Source organism: Podarcis pityusensis, assembly GCF_964106645.2.
Source record: "Podarcis pityusensis genome assembly, chromosome: 1".
In the NCBI taxonomy this organism is placed as follows: Eukaryota; Metazoa; Chordata; class Lepidosauria; order Squamata; family Lacertidae; genus Podarcis; species Podarcis pityusensis.
The window spans coordinates 134,354,178-134,370,473 of record NC_138028.1 but is presented as its reverse complement, the minus strand read 5'-3'; the positions used below and the strand labels follow the sequence as shown (position 1 = coordinate 134,370,473).

Genomic DNA, 16,296 nt, shown 5'->3' with positions numbered 1-16,296 from the left:
GGTTCTTCTGCAAGCTCACATGTACACCTGCCACCCCTTGTACTTTGGACAAGGGAAGCATATGAAATAGGACCCCTAAGAAAGATATCATCACATTGGTAAGTTCTTATGGGAGAAGACAGCTCTTATTTCTTAAAGTATCCTGGGTCGATCCCACTTAGAGCTCTGGCGATTCAAGTCATCCCTTTAAATATTGCCTGGAAGCAAACCGGAAGACAGTTAAGCTACTGCAAAATTGGGACCGCATTCTGCACACAGCTTGCACCAGGCAACCCTCAAGCAGATGCATTTGGAACTAAGTGCTGTTTCTAATTACTTTTCAAGGAGCTCATTTTGGTGGACTAATCCAGATGTGAATAAGGCCAGAATCACTGTGGCTAAGCAATTTCTTTCCAGGAAAAGTTGCAGCTGGCAAATCTAAGCTTTTAAAGTGCACACCAGCTATCAGTGCCGCCTGTACATCCCAGTGTGGTGCTAGATCCAGCAGCACCTTTAAGCTCATTCAGGATTAAATCCTGGCTGGCTTCTATTTTCCCACTTACTCACCTGGCATTGACCAGCAGTAGACAAAGACAGTTGTGTCACTGGCTGAAAAACTGGAAGGGTGGAATACCTTGCAAATGTCACATGTTTTTGCCACTGTCAGTCTCCTTGTCCCACCAGTGGCAGTGTATTCCTCAAAACTTGTTAGATTTTCCACATTCAGCCTTATAGGTGTGGCAAATTGAGTAAAATACCAACCTCATATCCTGGATCCCCTAATGGTCCCGGGGGGCCTCGGGCAGGCTGCAAAAAGAACAGTGAAGAGTTAGTGATTTGAACAGAGAAATGGGACCATTTTGACATCAAATATGATTTATATTACTAGATAGACACTCACCTGGCATTCATATGAGCAGCACTGCCAAGAAAGAGAAAGTATACCATTAGAGGAAGAGCAAAGGACTCACCGGGAAACCAATTTCACAGAACACACACTCTTTCTCTACTAATCTAGCAGAAAAACCATTTATTCATGTTTATGCAATGAACTACAGTTTAACATATCCCCCAAGGTTTGCTTTGGTCAGCCCTCGGGGGAGTTAGAGATGTGCCATAGGCTTCCATGTGATAGATGGCAAACTAATCTACTGAGTACCAAGATTGGTAAACTGAAGCAAAAGACTACACTAAAAAACCCAGCAAAGTGACTATACACCAAAATGTTGGCAAATCTGAAACAAATGTCACTTTAAATGGAATAAAAGGGCCTATTTGCATGGGACTTTTCCCTGCAAAGCATGCAATGTATTTGCATGTGACAACTGCACATGAGTCTATTTTGCTCCTTGAATAATGCAATCGGTCCTTTAGGCCTTTCTCCTCAAAACCCTTCCATACTGACAAGCAGCCTCAGCTTGGACCAAGGGTTCCTCTCCATTATGCTCCAGTTGGTGGGTACTTTAGGGTGGAAAGGGATGACCAGATGCCTGTCTGGAAGCAGAAACTTTGTGAGCAGATGGTCATCTATAACTTCCACCTACAAAGGAATCTCATGTTATCACTCCCCATGACTGCCCCAAAATGCAGGGAAGTAGAGAGGAAAGGAAGTTTCAGCCACCATATAATTAGCTTTTAAGAAGCTAATGTACAGGCCCAGTAAAGTGTTTCTGCTTGGCATGAAATGCTACGCCAAACTCTGACTCGTGATTCTGTGAGCAAAATAATTTCCTTTTTCTGACACACAGGCAATGGAAAAAGAGAATCCTGGGTCTCAGGTTTACATTTGCTCTGCAAGCTGAAGTTCTACTGGAGAATAAATGATGGAAACATACAGGGAAATTGTAAAAGTCGGAAATTATTCCTTGGTGGAAAAACAGCTTACCTCTTGCTCCACTGTCTCTGTCTGAAATAAATAAACAAGAAAGAAGTCATATGAGGCACAAGATGGTTCAATGTATTTGACTCGGAACAAACAGAGAGGGAAGACAGATACATACAATTCTAGCAGTGATTTTGTCAATTGTGTTGTCAATATCACGTGCTGGACGTCCAGTTGCTGTGAAATTCTCACGGTAGGAATGGTCTGTGGCAATCACACCGAGCCGAGATTCCTAGGGCAAAAGAAGCACATGGGCAGAAATGAGAAACCGGGGGATTTGGAAGGACTGCTACTTTCTCACGCAAATCTAAGTTCCTTGGGGCTGCTGAACTGATGTAATTCTGTTCATCGGATGGCACTGCAATGAAGAAACTTGCTACAGAAAGCTAGGAGATAAATGTAGTCACATGAAGCTTACAATGCAATCACAATCTCTAAAAGTCGTTCTCTAAGAGTAGGCTGGTTATAGCTACCTACAAACCATACAGGGGAGTTGGCTGGGCAGGCACCATTGGAATGACCCAAGAGCCAGAAATGCTGGATGAAGGCTGTTTAGGCACCATCTGCCAGCCCTATCTATAGACAAGAGTCTTGCTTTCGTGACATAAACTGCAGGAATACTGCAGACAAAATGTACATTTAATATAACACATTTTAACTGAATTATTTTCTCTTGGATGTGGGCAAAGTTTGTTGAAACTGATTCTTTACTTTTTGACAAAACAATTTACAGGGAAACTGGAGGAATTTATTAATGGGGGGGGGGGCACTTGAGCATGTCCACGGAAGCTGATTGTAAACAAAATTCTGACAGCAATGTTTGGCAGGCGCTGCGATCTGATAGGGGTGATGTGGAGCTCTTTGAGAAAATTATGTTCCTTCAGGGAGCCAGATTTCAACCTTGAGGTGAACTAAAACAAACTTCAAATCATAGTTGAGACGAAGAGCATTTTCTGGGACTATCTAGCAGGAAGGTTTTGACTCACTCTTCTTCCAGATCTGGACATACTGAGACTTTACTCATGGTTTCCTAACCCGAAGAGACTGGTTGATTGCTGCCAATGCAGAAAGTGGTTGTTCAAGGCTTGATACTTGTCCATAACTTCTTAGTAGTAGTTGCTGGTTTTGACTCACAAAACCTGTGGGTTAAACCTTATGTAGCTGTCACTTTTTCTCGCCTGCATTTCACCGTGATTTCTAGAGCAGGCAAAAATGACCTCTAATAAAAGCCTTTTTAAACATACAAATTGGTGGAGAGAGGAAATGGGTGTGGAATTGTGGACTTAGCTTTCTTCCTCTTCTTAGCCCTGGCATCAGTGGCAGAACAGAATAATTTCTGGAAATACTGTATTTCCATGGAGATCTAGCAATGCCTCAGAGATTATTAAAATCCAAGGTTTAGAGAGAGGCCTTTCACCTATCTTCCAGGTCATGGTAGGGATGTTGGGAGCCAAAGGATCAACCAGATCTACTAAGTAATATCCTGTTTCTGCTTTGATTCTCTCTATTTATGGGCAGCAATTGCTCTAATAGCATCCGTGTGTGTGCATTTCATACCAGATGGTCTGGAGATATGGCAATGGAGAACACTTTGATCCCCAGATGTTTCGCTTCAGCTGCAGCATCTTCCAATCCGCCACAGGGCTCTTTGTAGCCTTCCAAGGGGTGTCCGTCTGTCACCACAATCAGGTATTTATTTTCATTCTTATGAGATCCTCTGCAGGGGGAAGAAATCAAACCCACTAGTGCCGCCATACTGTCTCTATAATATGAGAACTCCAAAGCATCAGTCCTAAACCCTTGCACTGGCATAGCCACCTGCTGTACCAATTGCAATGTCTAATTACACAAAGATATATAGGTTTGTATTTGCTGATGAACCTACTCAACCAGCAATATGCTAGAAACGTAACAAAACACATTATCATAGAATCAAAAATTGTAGAGTTGGAAGGGACCCCAAGGGCCATGCAGTCCAACCCCCTGCAAGGCAGGAACCTGGACTCAGGACTCAGCTACATTAGTCAAAAAACAGCATTTTGAATGTGTTGTAAACTTGCAACACCAGATGGCACCAGAGAGCAAAAAAGAATTCTAAGTGCTTTTCCATAGCGCTTTTTTTCCTTTTGTTATAACAATTTAATTTCTGACTTATTTATAGCATCCCACCCCCCACCCCCTGGTGTGTAGATCCACCCTCATTCTCAACCTCCAAAGAAGGAGAGTCCACAACCTCCCAGAGGAGACTGTTCCACTGTCAAACAGTTTTTCCATATTTTTATTCAGAATCTCCTTTCTTGTCATTTTAAACCATTGGTTCAGGTCCCACCCTCTGGAGCAGGAGAAAATAAGCTTGCTCCTTCTTCCATGAGACAGCCCTTGAGATATTTGAAGATGGATCTCTTATCTCCTCTCAGTCTCCTCTTTTTCAGGCTAAACATACCCAAAGCACATTTGTTCACACAGGCATTTGGGGGAGGTCTGTAAATGAGTCACTATTTTTGACACTGAACTGTTTTTATTGATTTGATGCAATTTGTAATGATGTTTAAATTAAATAGCTTATGATTTTGTTATGTGCGTTCAACACCCTACAGAATGAGGGGTAAATGTAAATAATGAAAGAAATAAACAAGCAATAATAAATCTAACTACGAATATTGTGATCAGAAAGTGCAAATTCTATGACTTAAATAAACTCTTCAAAGTAAATAAGGAATACATTTTGTTCTAGTATCAAACTGACTTTTTTTTTCTTAGAGGAAACCCCCCCCCCATAAACACACACAGGTCCTCTCAGAGTCCAGAGAGGCCCAGGCCACTTTCAACATTTGAGGCCCCAACTCATAATGAAAATTGAAAATGATGAGTGAACACACAAGCACAATACAAGTCCTCCCATTCAGCAACCAAAAGCTGCTTCTCTCCCTGCTTCCACGTCAGATGAAGAAAGACACATGATCCTCATGACAGAAAGCCTGAGAACTAAACGCACAGACGGAATGGAGAGAGCTGCACAGTGGAAATGCCTCAGATTCCTGCCTAGTTAGGCTGTGTTCCTTACCCCAAGTACCTGGGAGTAAGCTCCACCCAACTTAATAGGACTTAATTCTGATGTAGACAAGGTTAGGAATGCACTTTCAAAAGGGTTGCCAGACGCCCAGGACTAACCTGAATATATAATAACCTAAATAATAATAATAATTATTATTATTATTGCATGGGGTCTTAGGGGTGGGGTAATATCTATGGTGGGGGATGTGTCCTGCTCTTTCTGGGGTAGTTGACCCACCTTTGGTGCCCATCATGCACGCAGTTCTCACCTGTGGCTCCTAGAAGCTGTCTGCCTGGGACAGTGGCCACCCCCCAAGAACAGCTTCCCCTGACCAGCTAAACCAGGTGAGGGCAGCCGATGGGCCTCAAACCCTCAGTGTGTTAGGGACTTGTCTATCCCCTGCCTGCGAAAGAGGTTCTGGCAGACTGAGCGGATGAGACCAACAAAAACAGGAGTGACAATTTTGGAACAATTCCTGTTGTGCCTTTATGCATCTTTGTGGGGAGCGGGGGCAGAAAATCGTGGCCATTTTGGTTTGTGAATGCAAGTCATTGGGAGGATTGAAACTTTGGTTCTCCCCCCCAGCATGGCTTTGGATTCGAGGTCATAGGTGAGGGTCCCCCAAAGCAATCCAAAGCAAATACAGGTCTCGAAGCCTTGACGGGGGCCTCACGTATCCCCCTCCCCTTTTTCAAAAGGCATTTGAGGCAATGAGGGGAAGGGAGAGGGAAAATGGCCTGCACTGCTGCTCCCCTCCTCTTCAAAAGGTCTTCTGGGCAACAAAATATGCTGACCCCCCCCCAAACATCCTCAAAAAAGAAAAGAAGAGAAGAGAGCAAGAGGCAGATAAACCTGACTCCGACTCCAAGCCACCACTTTGGTTCACAGAGTGCCCCCACCCCCCCGCCGCAGAGTCCTTAGTAAAGAAGACTGGAGGGGTTTACACCACAGCCAATGTATAGGGAGAGACACCTTGAACCAAGTCATAAACATTTTAAACTCTTTAATACAATCAAAGCTATATCACTTAACCCCCAAAATGTATGTTACCAAACCACATCTCTTAGAGCAGCTTAACTTTGCAGTTCCAAGTTGTCACATGTTGGTCCAATGTACATAAAATCAACTTGTGAAACTTATCAAATGCCAGAGAATTAATGAGCCCCCCTTTGAACTTGAGGACTAAGCCAAATGCCCCTTGCCATCCTCTGACTAGCCCTGTACACACACACACACACACACACACACACACAGGCACTTGTGTGACAGCTGCTTCCCCATGGTGCAATAAATTTACCTGAGTGCTTCTTATTAAACTATTTTGTTGGGATGGAGGATACTGATTTGATGGGAAAGAGCCTTGTCGCTGTGTGTCTGCTCTCTCTCTCACACACCCTGCTGCAAAGGGTCAGGTTACTGTGAGCTCTTGGTGTAAAGGGCAAAACACCTGCCACTGCCCCACCTCCTCCTTCCCCAACCCAAACAACTATGGGAAAGGGGATGGAGACAGCAAAGCCTCAGAGAGCCAAGGCAGAACACGCTCATCCCAGTCTACCAGCCCAAGAGCCCCTGGTGGAAAATGATACTATTTGCAGCATTTCCCAATGCTTGGCAGTACCCCACCCTAAAAAGAAAACGTCCCCTGTCAAGGCTCTGCAAAGTTCTGCTGCTTGGATTTGGGCAGGGACAGGGAGAGGCACAGAGCAGCTGGTTTGGCTCACCAAATAACGTACCTTTGGGGGATGGGGAAGGACATGTTAGGGGACCATCTCAGAGCCTTAATCCAGAGGGGACCCTTTTCGGACTAGGTTGTCTTGGTGCTGTTCACACGCATTCAAGCTGGGTAGTTGCTCTTGGGCGTAGCCATGGTCAAACGTGCATGGTAGTGTGTGCATTTGTGCCTGTGTGTGCGACACTGATGCGTGTCAAGTGTGTGGGAAATCGCATCAATAAGAAAGAGCAGAAAGTCTGAAGAGCAAACTAGTACAGGCCAACAAAAGCACACATCTAAAACAAACCTCCTGTTTCCAAGGGTTTCTCCACAAGACAACAAATTTGGTTTCAAATTCTGCACCAAAATCCCAACAATTTATCACAGGATTCAATATTTTTGCCTACTGAAATTGATAGGTGTATATGAACGGGCTGCTGTGGCATCAGGGACCAGCTGCCAAGCCACCAATACTACAGTCCACTGGAAAGGGCTAGAAAAGCTGCCCAGGTACCCCGTCTTCCTCCCACTTTTCCCTTCCTCCGTTGACGGAATGAGAAAATTAGCGTTCCCACTTACCCGATGAGCAGCTCTTCAATCCCTCTCTTGATGGCACAGTCTGTGTAGGTGCCTTTGCCAATAGAAACCACGGAGGAGACCCTGTTCTTCAGGTCTGCTCTCCCTGCAGGCATCCGGCTGAGCTCCTTGATCAGCTGCACTTCATCACTGTAATGCAAGGCTCCCGCATTCCACACAAGATTCCGGTCACACCGATAGTATCTATAAAGAAAGAGAACCACTTCCTTAGCTTTGGTGCCCCTTGCATATTTTTTATTTCTGTCTGTTTATAATGTACAAATAGACATACGTCACAATGTACATCTGTGAAAGCTCCCCACAGCATCCTGTACCAGCTGGTCCAGCCCACCCATGAGGTGGACTGAGGCAGCCTCCTACTGCCACCAGAGAAGCAAGGAGGAGTGGAAGTGGCTTGCAGATCCACTCCAAGATCTTGCAGGGGAACAGCACCTTCCCATTTCACCTCAGATGGCAAAACTGGATGGTCTGCCCCTGTGTGCCAGGATGCCCTGGGAGAAGGATGGATGAATGGTGTCTGCTGTTGCTCTCCTTCCTTCCTTCCTTCCTTCCTTCCTTCCTTCCTTCCTTCCTTCCTGTTGTTGTTGACTCACATACCAGAAATGAGAGGCTGCATGATTCTATCTCTTGCCATGAGGCACATAAGGCTGCTGCTTGCAGGTGTGGGGTTGTGGTTGTTGTTGTTATTTTGAATTTATATACCGTCCTATACCCAGACATCTCATGGTGGTTCACAGAATAAAATCAAAATATAAAACCACAAAATACATAATCAAAATAAAAACAACAACCCAATAAGCCCCCCGACACCTCAAGGATACTGCTGTAGGGTGGAGCACATGAGGGGAGAAAGCGTGTTTTGCCTATCTGCTCTCATAACAAATCAGCACTGATTCAGATAAACAGCAAAAGCTAGATTTTTTTTTTAAAAAAACCTGACCTGCTATTTCTACCACATTTGTCTCGGTTATCTTGCTATCTTAGTAATCTTTGTTCCTTCTCCCATGCCGTTGATAGCAGCCTGACACAGATGTTTAGCTTTCTCCAGAAGTGGAGCAGAAGTTGAGCTCTGGCGCAGCTGCATCAAGTGGGGTCGGCCTCCTGGCTGTGGTGCAGCTGGGGAGAGACGTCCCTTCTTCCTCCGCTGGGCCCACGGGCTGCTAGGGCTCACCCACAGTTGAAGCCATGGGGCATGGTTTGGGGAACTGGTCAGAGGGAAGACTCTCCGGCTATAGAAGCCCAGGGCACGCAGGCCGCAGCTCAGTTGTCGCTGGTTTCCCTGCCCGCCCGCCCTGCTCCTTATGTGGTAGGGCTGCCCGAGGGCAAGCAGGCAGCTCCCACAGAGGACCTTGCCATGGAAACCTTTATTCGCCAGCTTTGGGGCCAGGGAAGAATTTGCCTTCAGACAAATTGGGCCTGTCTGGGGGTTTTGCCTGCCTCGTAGGCACTGTCACAAGTTGATGGGGACAAGGCTGGGTTCTTAGTCCAAATGGCCAGGGGGTGGGGCCTCGCTCCAAAGGATCAGGGGATCCCCTTAAAGGGATCCTGGGAGGTGCATCTGTCTGGACACCCCTGATGAGGGAGGGTGGATGGGTCACGCCACCCCCGAAAATTGTGATTGGGGGGGGAGTTGCCCTGATTTGATGTACATCATAGGGCGATCCTTAACATTGGGTAATCTTGCCAAATAATCAACCGGCAGACAGGTCAGTTGATTCAGGATACACCCCCCAATGCCTGCGCCAAAGCCTTCTAACATCTTTAATCAATAAAATTGTGGCCTGTTTAAATCATGGTTGGTTGTCCTGCAGTTATTGCAACTTTACCCTGCCTTGGCCCCACCACCACTGGTTACACTCCACCTGGAAATGCAATTTATCACCACAATAGAAAAACATCAACTTGTGTTTCATCAGGGTGCACAAAGGCAAGGTAAGGAAAACAAGTTAAGCTCTAATTAAATATGAAAGCAGAATTTCTTCCCCTGACATTGGTCTGCCCAAACATAAAACAAGACCAGGAATTTTGGAATACCACTACCACCTGCAGTTTAGAGCAGGAGACTGCAGAACATTCTTCTCCATATGAAATGCAGCAGGAATTTTGAACAATGATTAGGAAGTATAAAACCCACATAAAATGCATGCTTTTCAAATGAAATTATTATTCTTACTGTGTAAAAATGTGCCTTGAATGTTTAGAACAAGACAAAAGACCGTATCAGATGTTTGTTGTAGGATTGCCAGGGCAGTTCATGCAACATTTACCTGTCAGTTAACTTATCAAGGAATCGGTTGGTGAATGCTTTAACTTGATCCACCAAGGCCCCAAAAGGCTTTTCTCTTAAGGCAACACTCTCAGAGGTATCCAAGACGAAAAACAGATCCACAGGACAATCTGTGCAAAATCAGAAAGAGGAAGTTTAAAAAGAACACTCTTTATAATACAAGATTCTTCAGAAAGTCTGCAATACTTCATGATGAAGTACACCTGAGAGGGTCTTTTTTGGTGGGGGGATGGCATTGCAGTGTAGTACCTATGTGACATAGAGCCCATCCAGACAACCTTTTTATTGTGCATCCATGATAATTTGTGATGATGCTATGCAGGGGGTGGGGGTGTCATACAAGACCCTTCTTTCTATACTGATGGGGCAGTCACACGGCTTCCTTTCTAGTCAGTGCACATTTAGGAACTTCCTGCTGAAATCCCATCGCTTTGTGCCACAAATGTTCAGGTTGACTTTTGCCCTTCTTTCGGTGCCCCTCTCGACAGCAAGAATGTGGTGGTATTAGGCAGCATCACAGGAACAAGATAAAGCAGAATAAATCCACTGCTAATGCACAATTATTGTGCCCAGACCATGTGGCAGAAGATGCCCACAATAGAACAATAGATCCTCCAGATCCTGAATAAGGGCCTGGTCTGGGCTCCCCTGTGGTGCCAGACTGGATCTGGGGCAGAAAAGGAGGGTGTAAATGCCCCCACGTTCCATCCTGGCAGGCAATAGGCTGTATATCTCCCTATCGCCTCTTAGGACTGCTGTGTAAGAGTGCTGTCCTCTGCCTGTTTACTTGGAAGTAAGCCACACTGAATACAGTGGCCTTAGTCATTGGGACTGTAGCCTAAGCTGCAGATGAGGAGGTCCTCCCTCTGCTTGGATCAGCCTACTATACTTTTGAGTGAGAGCTCTTTGGGGACTATTAACTTGCTGATGAAGAAATATCGTTGAAACAGTTCATTATCCTGGAAGAACTGTTCTGTTTGCTGCACCACCCGGCTCCAGTTCATTCTCCACCAAACTGTGATATAGCTATGAACTGTGGAAAGGCTTTCTGCCTCAACTTCAGTGTTTCTTTGTGGTCACACACCATTCTAAGCATTCCTGTTGATGGAATATTCGTTTGACTTCTATTAGTCTGTGGCTTCTTGCACGTATTATGTGGCTTTTGTTTATGAATTTGTTTATGAATTAAGAAACAACTGATAGTGTTTCATAAATATTGCCAATACATTATTAGCCCTCGTGTTGTCTTTTGTTGATCTGCTTGGAGCTTGGCTGGTGGCTGGAGACACAAAGCTCTCGCATGGCCTCATACATCCCCACCCTTTGAATATGGAGTTAAAAGAAAGGAATGACCTTCCAAGGACCTTATCACAAGATAAGGGACATGAAACTCTTTAAATAGTGCTACGTAAATGCTCAGTATTATTATTAAACTAATTTAAATGAATCAATATATATAAATAAAACGAGGCATGTGGGTCACAGTGCAGAGGCCTTCACACCCAAACAGGAATTGGACCTTTTGCTTCTCGATTATCACTCTGCCACTCCCCCCCCCTCCAACATGGCAATTCACTTCTGAAACTCCAATGAGCCCATAGGAGCCAGCTCCTAGGGGCAGAGTTTCCTTCTCACCCCAATAAAATATTTGAGGGGGCTGCCCCCCCCGAGTTGATGAGCATTCAAATGGTGTGTATGCGTCACGTCTTGTGATCGATTATGTGGGACTGGGCTTACCTCCCCCCCTCCCCAGTATTTTATTCAAGTTGACCCCTGAATGAGCCTCAACAGCAGTCTCTGGCCTGGAAATCTGCGAGCTAAGAAAAAGAAAAGACGGTCCTTCTGGGTAGCTTTAGTCATAAGGTTTAGAACCCTCAAAAAATTATTACTTATGGTTTTGGAATATCATCTACAATATATATTGCAGATGCCAGAAACTGTCACTAGCCTTGGGCTGCTGGATTATCTTTGTAGAGATCTTCATGTGGAGAAAGGGGTCAGGATTGCATCTCGATCCCTTCCCCTTGCCATGCCTGACCTTCCTGCTCTCAGGATATCTTCACAGAGGGCCTGTGGGGGGTTGCCTGCCAATGGAGAGCATAAGTTGCACATCCAAAGCCAACTCCCTTATTAGAGGATGCACACATAAGCCTCTGTGCCCACGTCACTCAAATACACGGATGTCAGAGACAGGACCAACAGGTGTGATTCTGCACACACATATATACACACACAAACACAGTTGATATTTAGTTGAAAGACTCTGCTCAAGAGCATTCTTTTTAGAGGGAAACTGAAGAAAAATGAACGCAGCCTGAGACAGTAAAATGAGCCACTACTTCCTCTTCCTAATATAAAAAGATGATTACATTATGAATATCTGCTATGTCAAAAGTACATATAAAACACCCTCCTTTCCTTTTTTTTCTTCTGCAGCTTTTTTGTTCTTCTTTTGGCCATTTTTTTTTTTGGTATTCATTTTCATTTCATTTTTAACATGGGTATTTATCTCCAAAGCTCAATGCTCACTACACTAGAGACACTACTTACAGCTCTTTCTTCATCAAAAAGTGGGGCTATAATTCTCAGATATCCCTTAATGAGTTCTTCAAAACAAAGAAGGAATAAAAGTTTGTTATTTTTGAAAGAGTTAGCAGAATCTGGTGACTTCCATAATGGCTTATTAGTCACCGTATTATTGGGACATACAGGCTTGGCTTGTACTACAACTCAGCACAGAAAAGAATCTCTGACAAAAAACATTTGTATGATTGCTACCCCTTGCTTGACAATGTGGGGCATATACTGCTGTCCTATTACTGATTTTCATATTTGTATAAGTCAGACAAACTTAAAAGTTAGCATAAAAGTTAACTCCCAAACTCTGATCTGAAATAACACGGCAGATGCTTCATCAGATCACGGACTGATACTCAGTTGTTTCATTTCAACGTAGTAAGAAGGCAGTAAGCATAGGCGAGGAGAAAGCAACACACTGTGAAAATATCTTCTTACCTTGAAATGTTGCTGCACCATTGGAGACTGCTGTTGCTTGAGGAAGAACTGTTCTCAAAAGAAAGCAGCCCTGAAGTAGGAAGGCTGGGAAAAAGTAAGCGAACTTCATCTTGCAAGGATTGTAGTTATCATTTACTGAGACTTGAGGACAAATTTAAGGAAAAAAGAGAGGGAGCCCAGGACTCAGAGGGTGACAATTATCACCTAGTTTGCAATTATTATTAAGTTTCTGCTCTGTCCCTGAGTTTCCAGAGAGTGGAAGGAGAAAGGAAGGGAATTAAGACGAGGAGGAGGCTTGGATTTGCATGAGCTGGAGCTCTCCTTCCAGGAGGGAGGGAACATAACAGTAGTGTCAGATTCGGCTGAACTGCAGCACTAGCTAGTGAGTCATGAAACACACCAGCCCATTTTGAAGTCTCCCTTCTCTGAGTTCAGTTTTGCCACTGCCTTCTTCAAATATGGCTGTGCTCCTCATACTAAAACGTAATTTAGCTCCATTACAAAATTATTGCTATCTGTCCTCATATGCGTGCAACTGATTAATGACTTACAATGCAGAAACACACGTTAATTCATGTTTTTGTATAACGGCTGACTCTAGTGTCCAATGAAATATTCAGGATATGAAGGGGATGTTTAGATGGCTAACAAGTAAAGATGAAAAATGAGCAGAGTTGTATCAAATGGGTATCTAATATAATAGAGTTGAAGCCTCTTAAGATATAATAGAGTTGAAGCCTACAAAGTTGGTCTCTTTGTAATTTTGCTCTAGATACATTTGGTAAACTGCATTTATGTTCTAAAATCTATTGTTATTAGGACCAACAGAATTATCAAAAAATCTGTCCAGCTTCTGAGTTCTCCAGAACTCTGCATCAGGTGTGACATAAAGCAGGTGTTGGTGATGCTTTGTGGAACATCTTGCCTCATGAAGGTCCCCACCGTCTCTGTTGCATTCCTCCCTGTTGCTCTTTCCTTCATTGCATTAAGCCTGAATAATTGGAAGGCTTTCCCAAGCATGCATTGCAGTCTTGTTTTCCCTCTCTTCCCCAAAATGTCCCCTGACTCATTTTTAGTCTTCCTCTCAACTGTTATGCTATTGCAATTAGAATGAAGATATTTATAACAAATTGTGTAAATCAAGGCCTTTGTCTAACTTTGTATCTGCAACTAATAAAGTAATATCTGCATGGTTAGTACAACTGAATATGCTCATCACAAATGGTGGGAAAAATGGCCCTCTTTTGGTTTTAAAATGTGGTAGTTTTCCTATACGCGAACTTCATATTCATGCTTCTTGTCCAGTTCTTTTAACAGCCGTTCCCAGCAAAGCTCTTTGGCTTTGCCTCATTGCACCACTTATTTGCTTGTCCCAACTCCACCCTTCTAGCACCAGTATGGGGTTTTGCCAAGAGAGACCTTTCATCCGAATCTACTGAATGGTAAATGTTAAGTTGTGGGTGAACATATCAGACGACACAGCGATTCTTCAAATAGCTCTTGTTTATTCACAGAACAGAACTGAACTGAAAGGTTCAGCCAGCCTGCTTATATAGAGCTCCAGTACAACGTAACAGTAACCACTTTCTGTAACTATCCAATCACTGAATGTCACTTTCAATCCCTTATTTGCATATGTGGACCTGAGTGAAAACTATCTACAGTATCCCCCTTCTGAGAACCTCAGTACATAACAGTAAAAGCCGAGAAGATAAAAGTTTATTAACCCAGGAGCACAACAAGAAAGACTTCTAAATGGTCAACTCTTGGGGATTTCAGTTTTCACTGATAAATGGTTGACAGTAATGATCCCCACTTAGAAATGAAAAGGAATGAGTTAATCAAAGTAAATGGGGCAGGAGTCTGAACTGTTAGTGTTGACCCACTCAGATCGGTACCCAGGCAGTGATGGAGATGCAGCAAGAGCTTAGCTCTCTGCACGGTTTACCACATGAAGTAGGTGAGCACAGTGAGTGGACCTGTGCATTTACTGTAAACAAATTTAAATTTAAGGACTTGTTTAGAGGCCACCCCTCCTACCCAATGTGGAGTGATGGCCCGGGACTCAACATTACCTGGGGAGCCTCCACTTATAGACATCATAACAAAGGTGGCAATGGTGTGAGGAGCCACACAACTTTGGAGTGGGGCTGGGCTGAATGTGTGGCCCTGCAGCCCTGGTCACACTGGGTTGACTCTCTTCATTCATTCAAGTAACTCATGAAGAGGACTTGCATCAGCATATGTGTTATTTCAAATATCCTGCCCTGCAATTGGATGCACCTGCCTTGTGCTGAGGGGGGAGACAATAGGTCCCAGCATAGCCACTGCAGGATTGGCTCCAGTTTGGCGGTTCCTTTTTCTCTATACAGGCAGCCCCCCTTTATGTGCATGACTGTGTATACATGCATCACACCCAACCTGGAAGTGACCCAGAAACGTCATAAAGACGTCACTGAAACGTCACTAAAAGGGCAGAATTGGGGTGGGGTGGGGCAGGGCTTTTTGCAGGTTTTTTCAATGGGTTTCAATTATACACAATTTCACTAACATGCCTGGTGCCTGGGAATGTAACTCCCACGTAAATGGGGGGTTGCCTGTATTTCAACCAGGGCTGAGGCAAATAGCAAGATAGCAACTCCCTTTCCATAGATAAAAGCTGATCAGACCGGCAGTTGGGTTTTATTTCTGCACTGGTGACACCGGTATTTCACCTCCACTCCCTCCTGCCTGAAGTGGCCTCCTCATTCTGCCTAATGGTAGGGCTGGCATTGATTTCCGCTCTAGTTCAGGAATGGGAAGAGGGAATCTGCATTAACAGGATCCTTGCCCCACCCCCCAAAATCCCAGCTGGTTTCTTAAATATGAACTAGACTTTAGATTTTCATTACAACACACCAACAGACCATCCCAGAAAGGGTATTGTGTTTTCCCTCTTTCCTTAGTGAAGCTTTAGCAAAAAGTTTCTTGCGCAAAACAGTTGCCTCTTTATTACTGGGAAAAAAGAAGTAGTGGAGTTAAGGAAACTTCGGTCATTTTAAAACGTCTTCATGGCTGCTTTGAACAGTACAAACTGGAAAGGAGTCAACTGTCTGCGAAAGCCTAATGATAATGGTATGGCTTTTGCCGTTCATCTTTGACTATATATGGGAGTTGTTTCACATCTGGAAGGAATCAAGGACACATGCTTTCCTGGCAGCCTTGCAGCTGGGCCAGATCCCAGCTGCTCGGAAAGGAAGACTTTTCTGGAGGAAAGAGCAACAGCACCCCCTTGGCGGCCGAGCGTGGATCTGCAGCTGATTTCGTAAGAGCAGGCAAGCTCTCAAGGGGTCTCTCGTTTCTCCAAAAAATTTCTGTGCATCAGAAAAACGGAATCACCAAAAGCAGCTACCTTTTAAGGGCTGGAACTGTGCATCTTTTCCACAGAAGCATTGTTTCCTGAGAAAAGCACTTCCCCCATCCAGAACCTAAATCCAACATTAACAGCATTAAATAAATATATTCTGTAAAGCAAGGGTGTTCGTGTAGTGGCATTTTCACTTATACACTGATGGTAATAATTAAAGAAACATAGTTTCATGTTGCAAAATACATGAGAATGATGAAACAGAACTGACTTCTGGGGGGCTGGGGCTGCATGTGAAAAGGGAGTGGCATTTCAAGAGGAAAGGAAACTTAAATGATGGTGTAGCCCACCCTTGTGGGGAGGAAAGTATTGCATGCTGGAATGGAAGACCAGAAGTCAAATGGAAAGATACATTCCATACTCA

General features: G+C 44.2%; 1 protein-coding gene across 1 annotated transcript in view; it reads right to left on the bottom strand.

Moving 5' to 3' along the window:
• Positions 1–12,903, bottom strand: part of COL6A1 (collagen type VI alpha 1 chain) — a 47,907-nt gene extending 35,004 nt beyond the window's left edge. Inside the window, exons 1-8 of the mRNA XM_081019823.1 lie at positions 12,527–12,903; positions 9,492–9,621; positions 7,207–7,407; positions 3,419–3,578; positions 1,980–2,093; positions 1,865–1,885; positions 881–901; positions 742–786 (exon numbers count right to left, since the gene is read on the bottom strand). Coding sequence (XP_080875949.1) covers positions 742–786; positions 881–901; positions 1,865–1,885; positions 1,980–2,093; positions 3,419–3,578; positions 7,207–7,407; positions 9,492–9,621; positions 12,527–12,635 — 801 coding nt within the window. The 5' untranslated portion in view covers positions 12,636–12,903. The remainder of the gene's footprint in view (positions 1–741; positions 787–880; positions 902–1,864; positions 1,886–1,979; positions 2,094–3,418; positions 3,579–7,206; positions 7,408–9,491; positions 9,622–12,526) is intronic.
• Between the last annotated feature and the right edge of the window lie 3,393 nt (positions 12,904–16,296).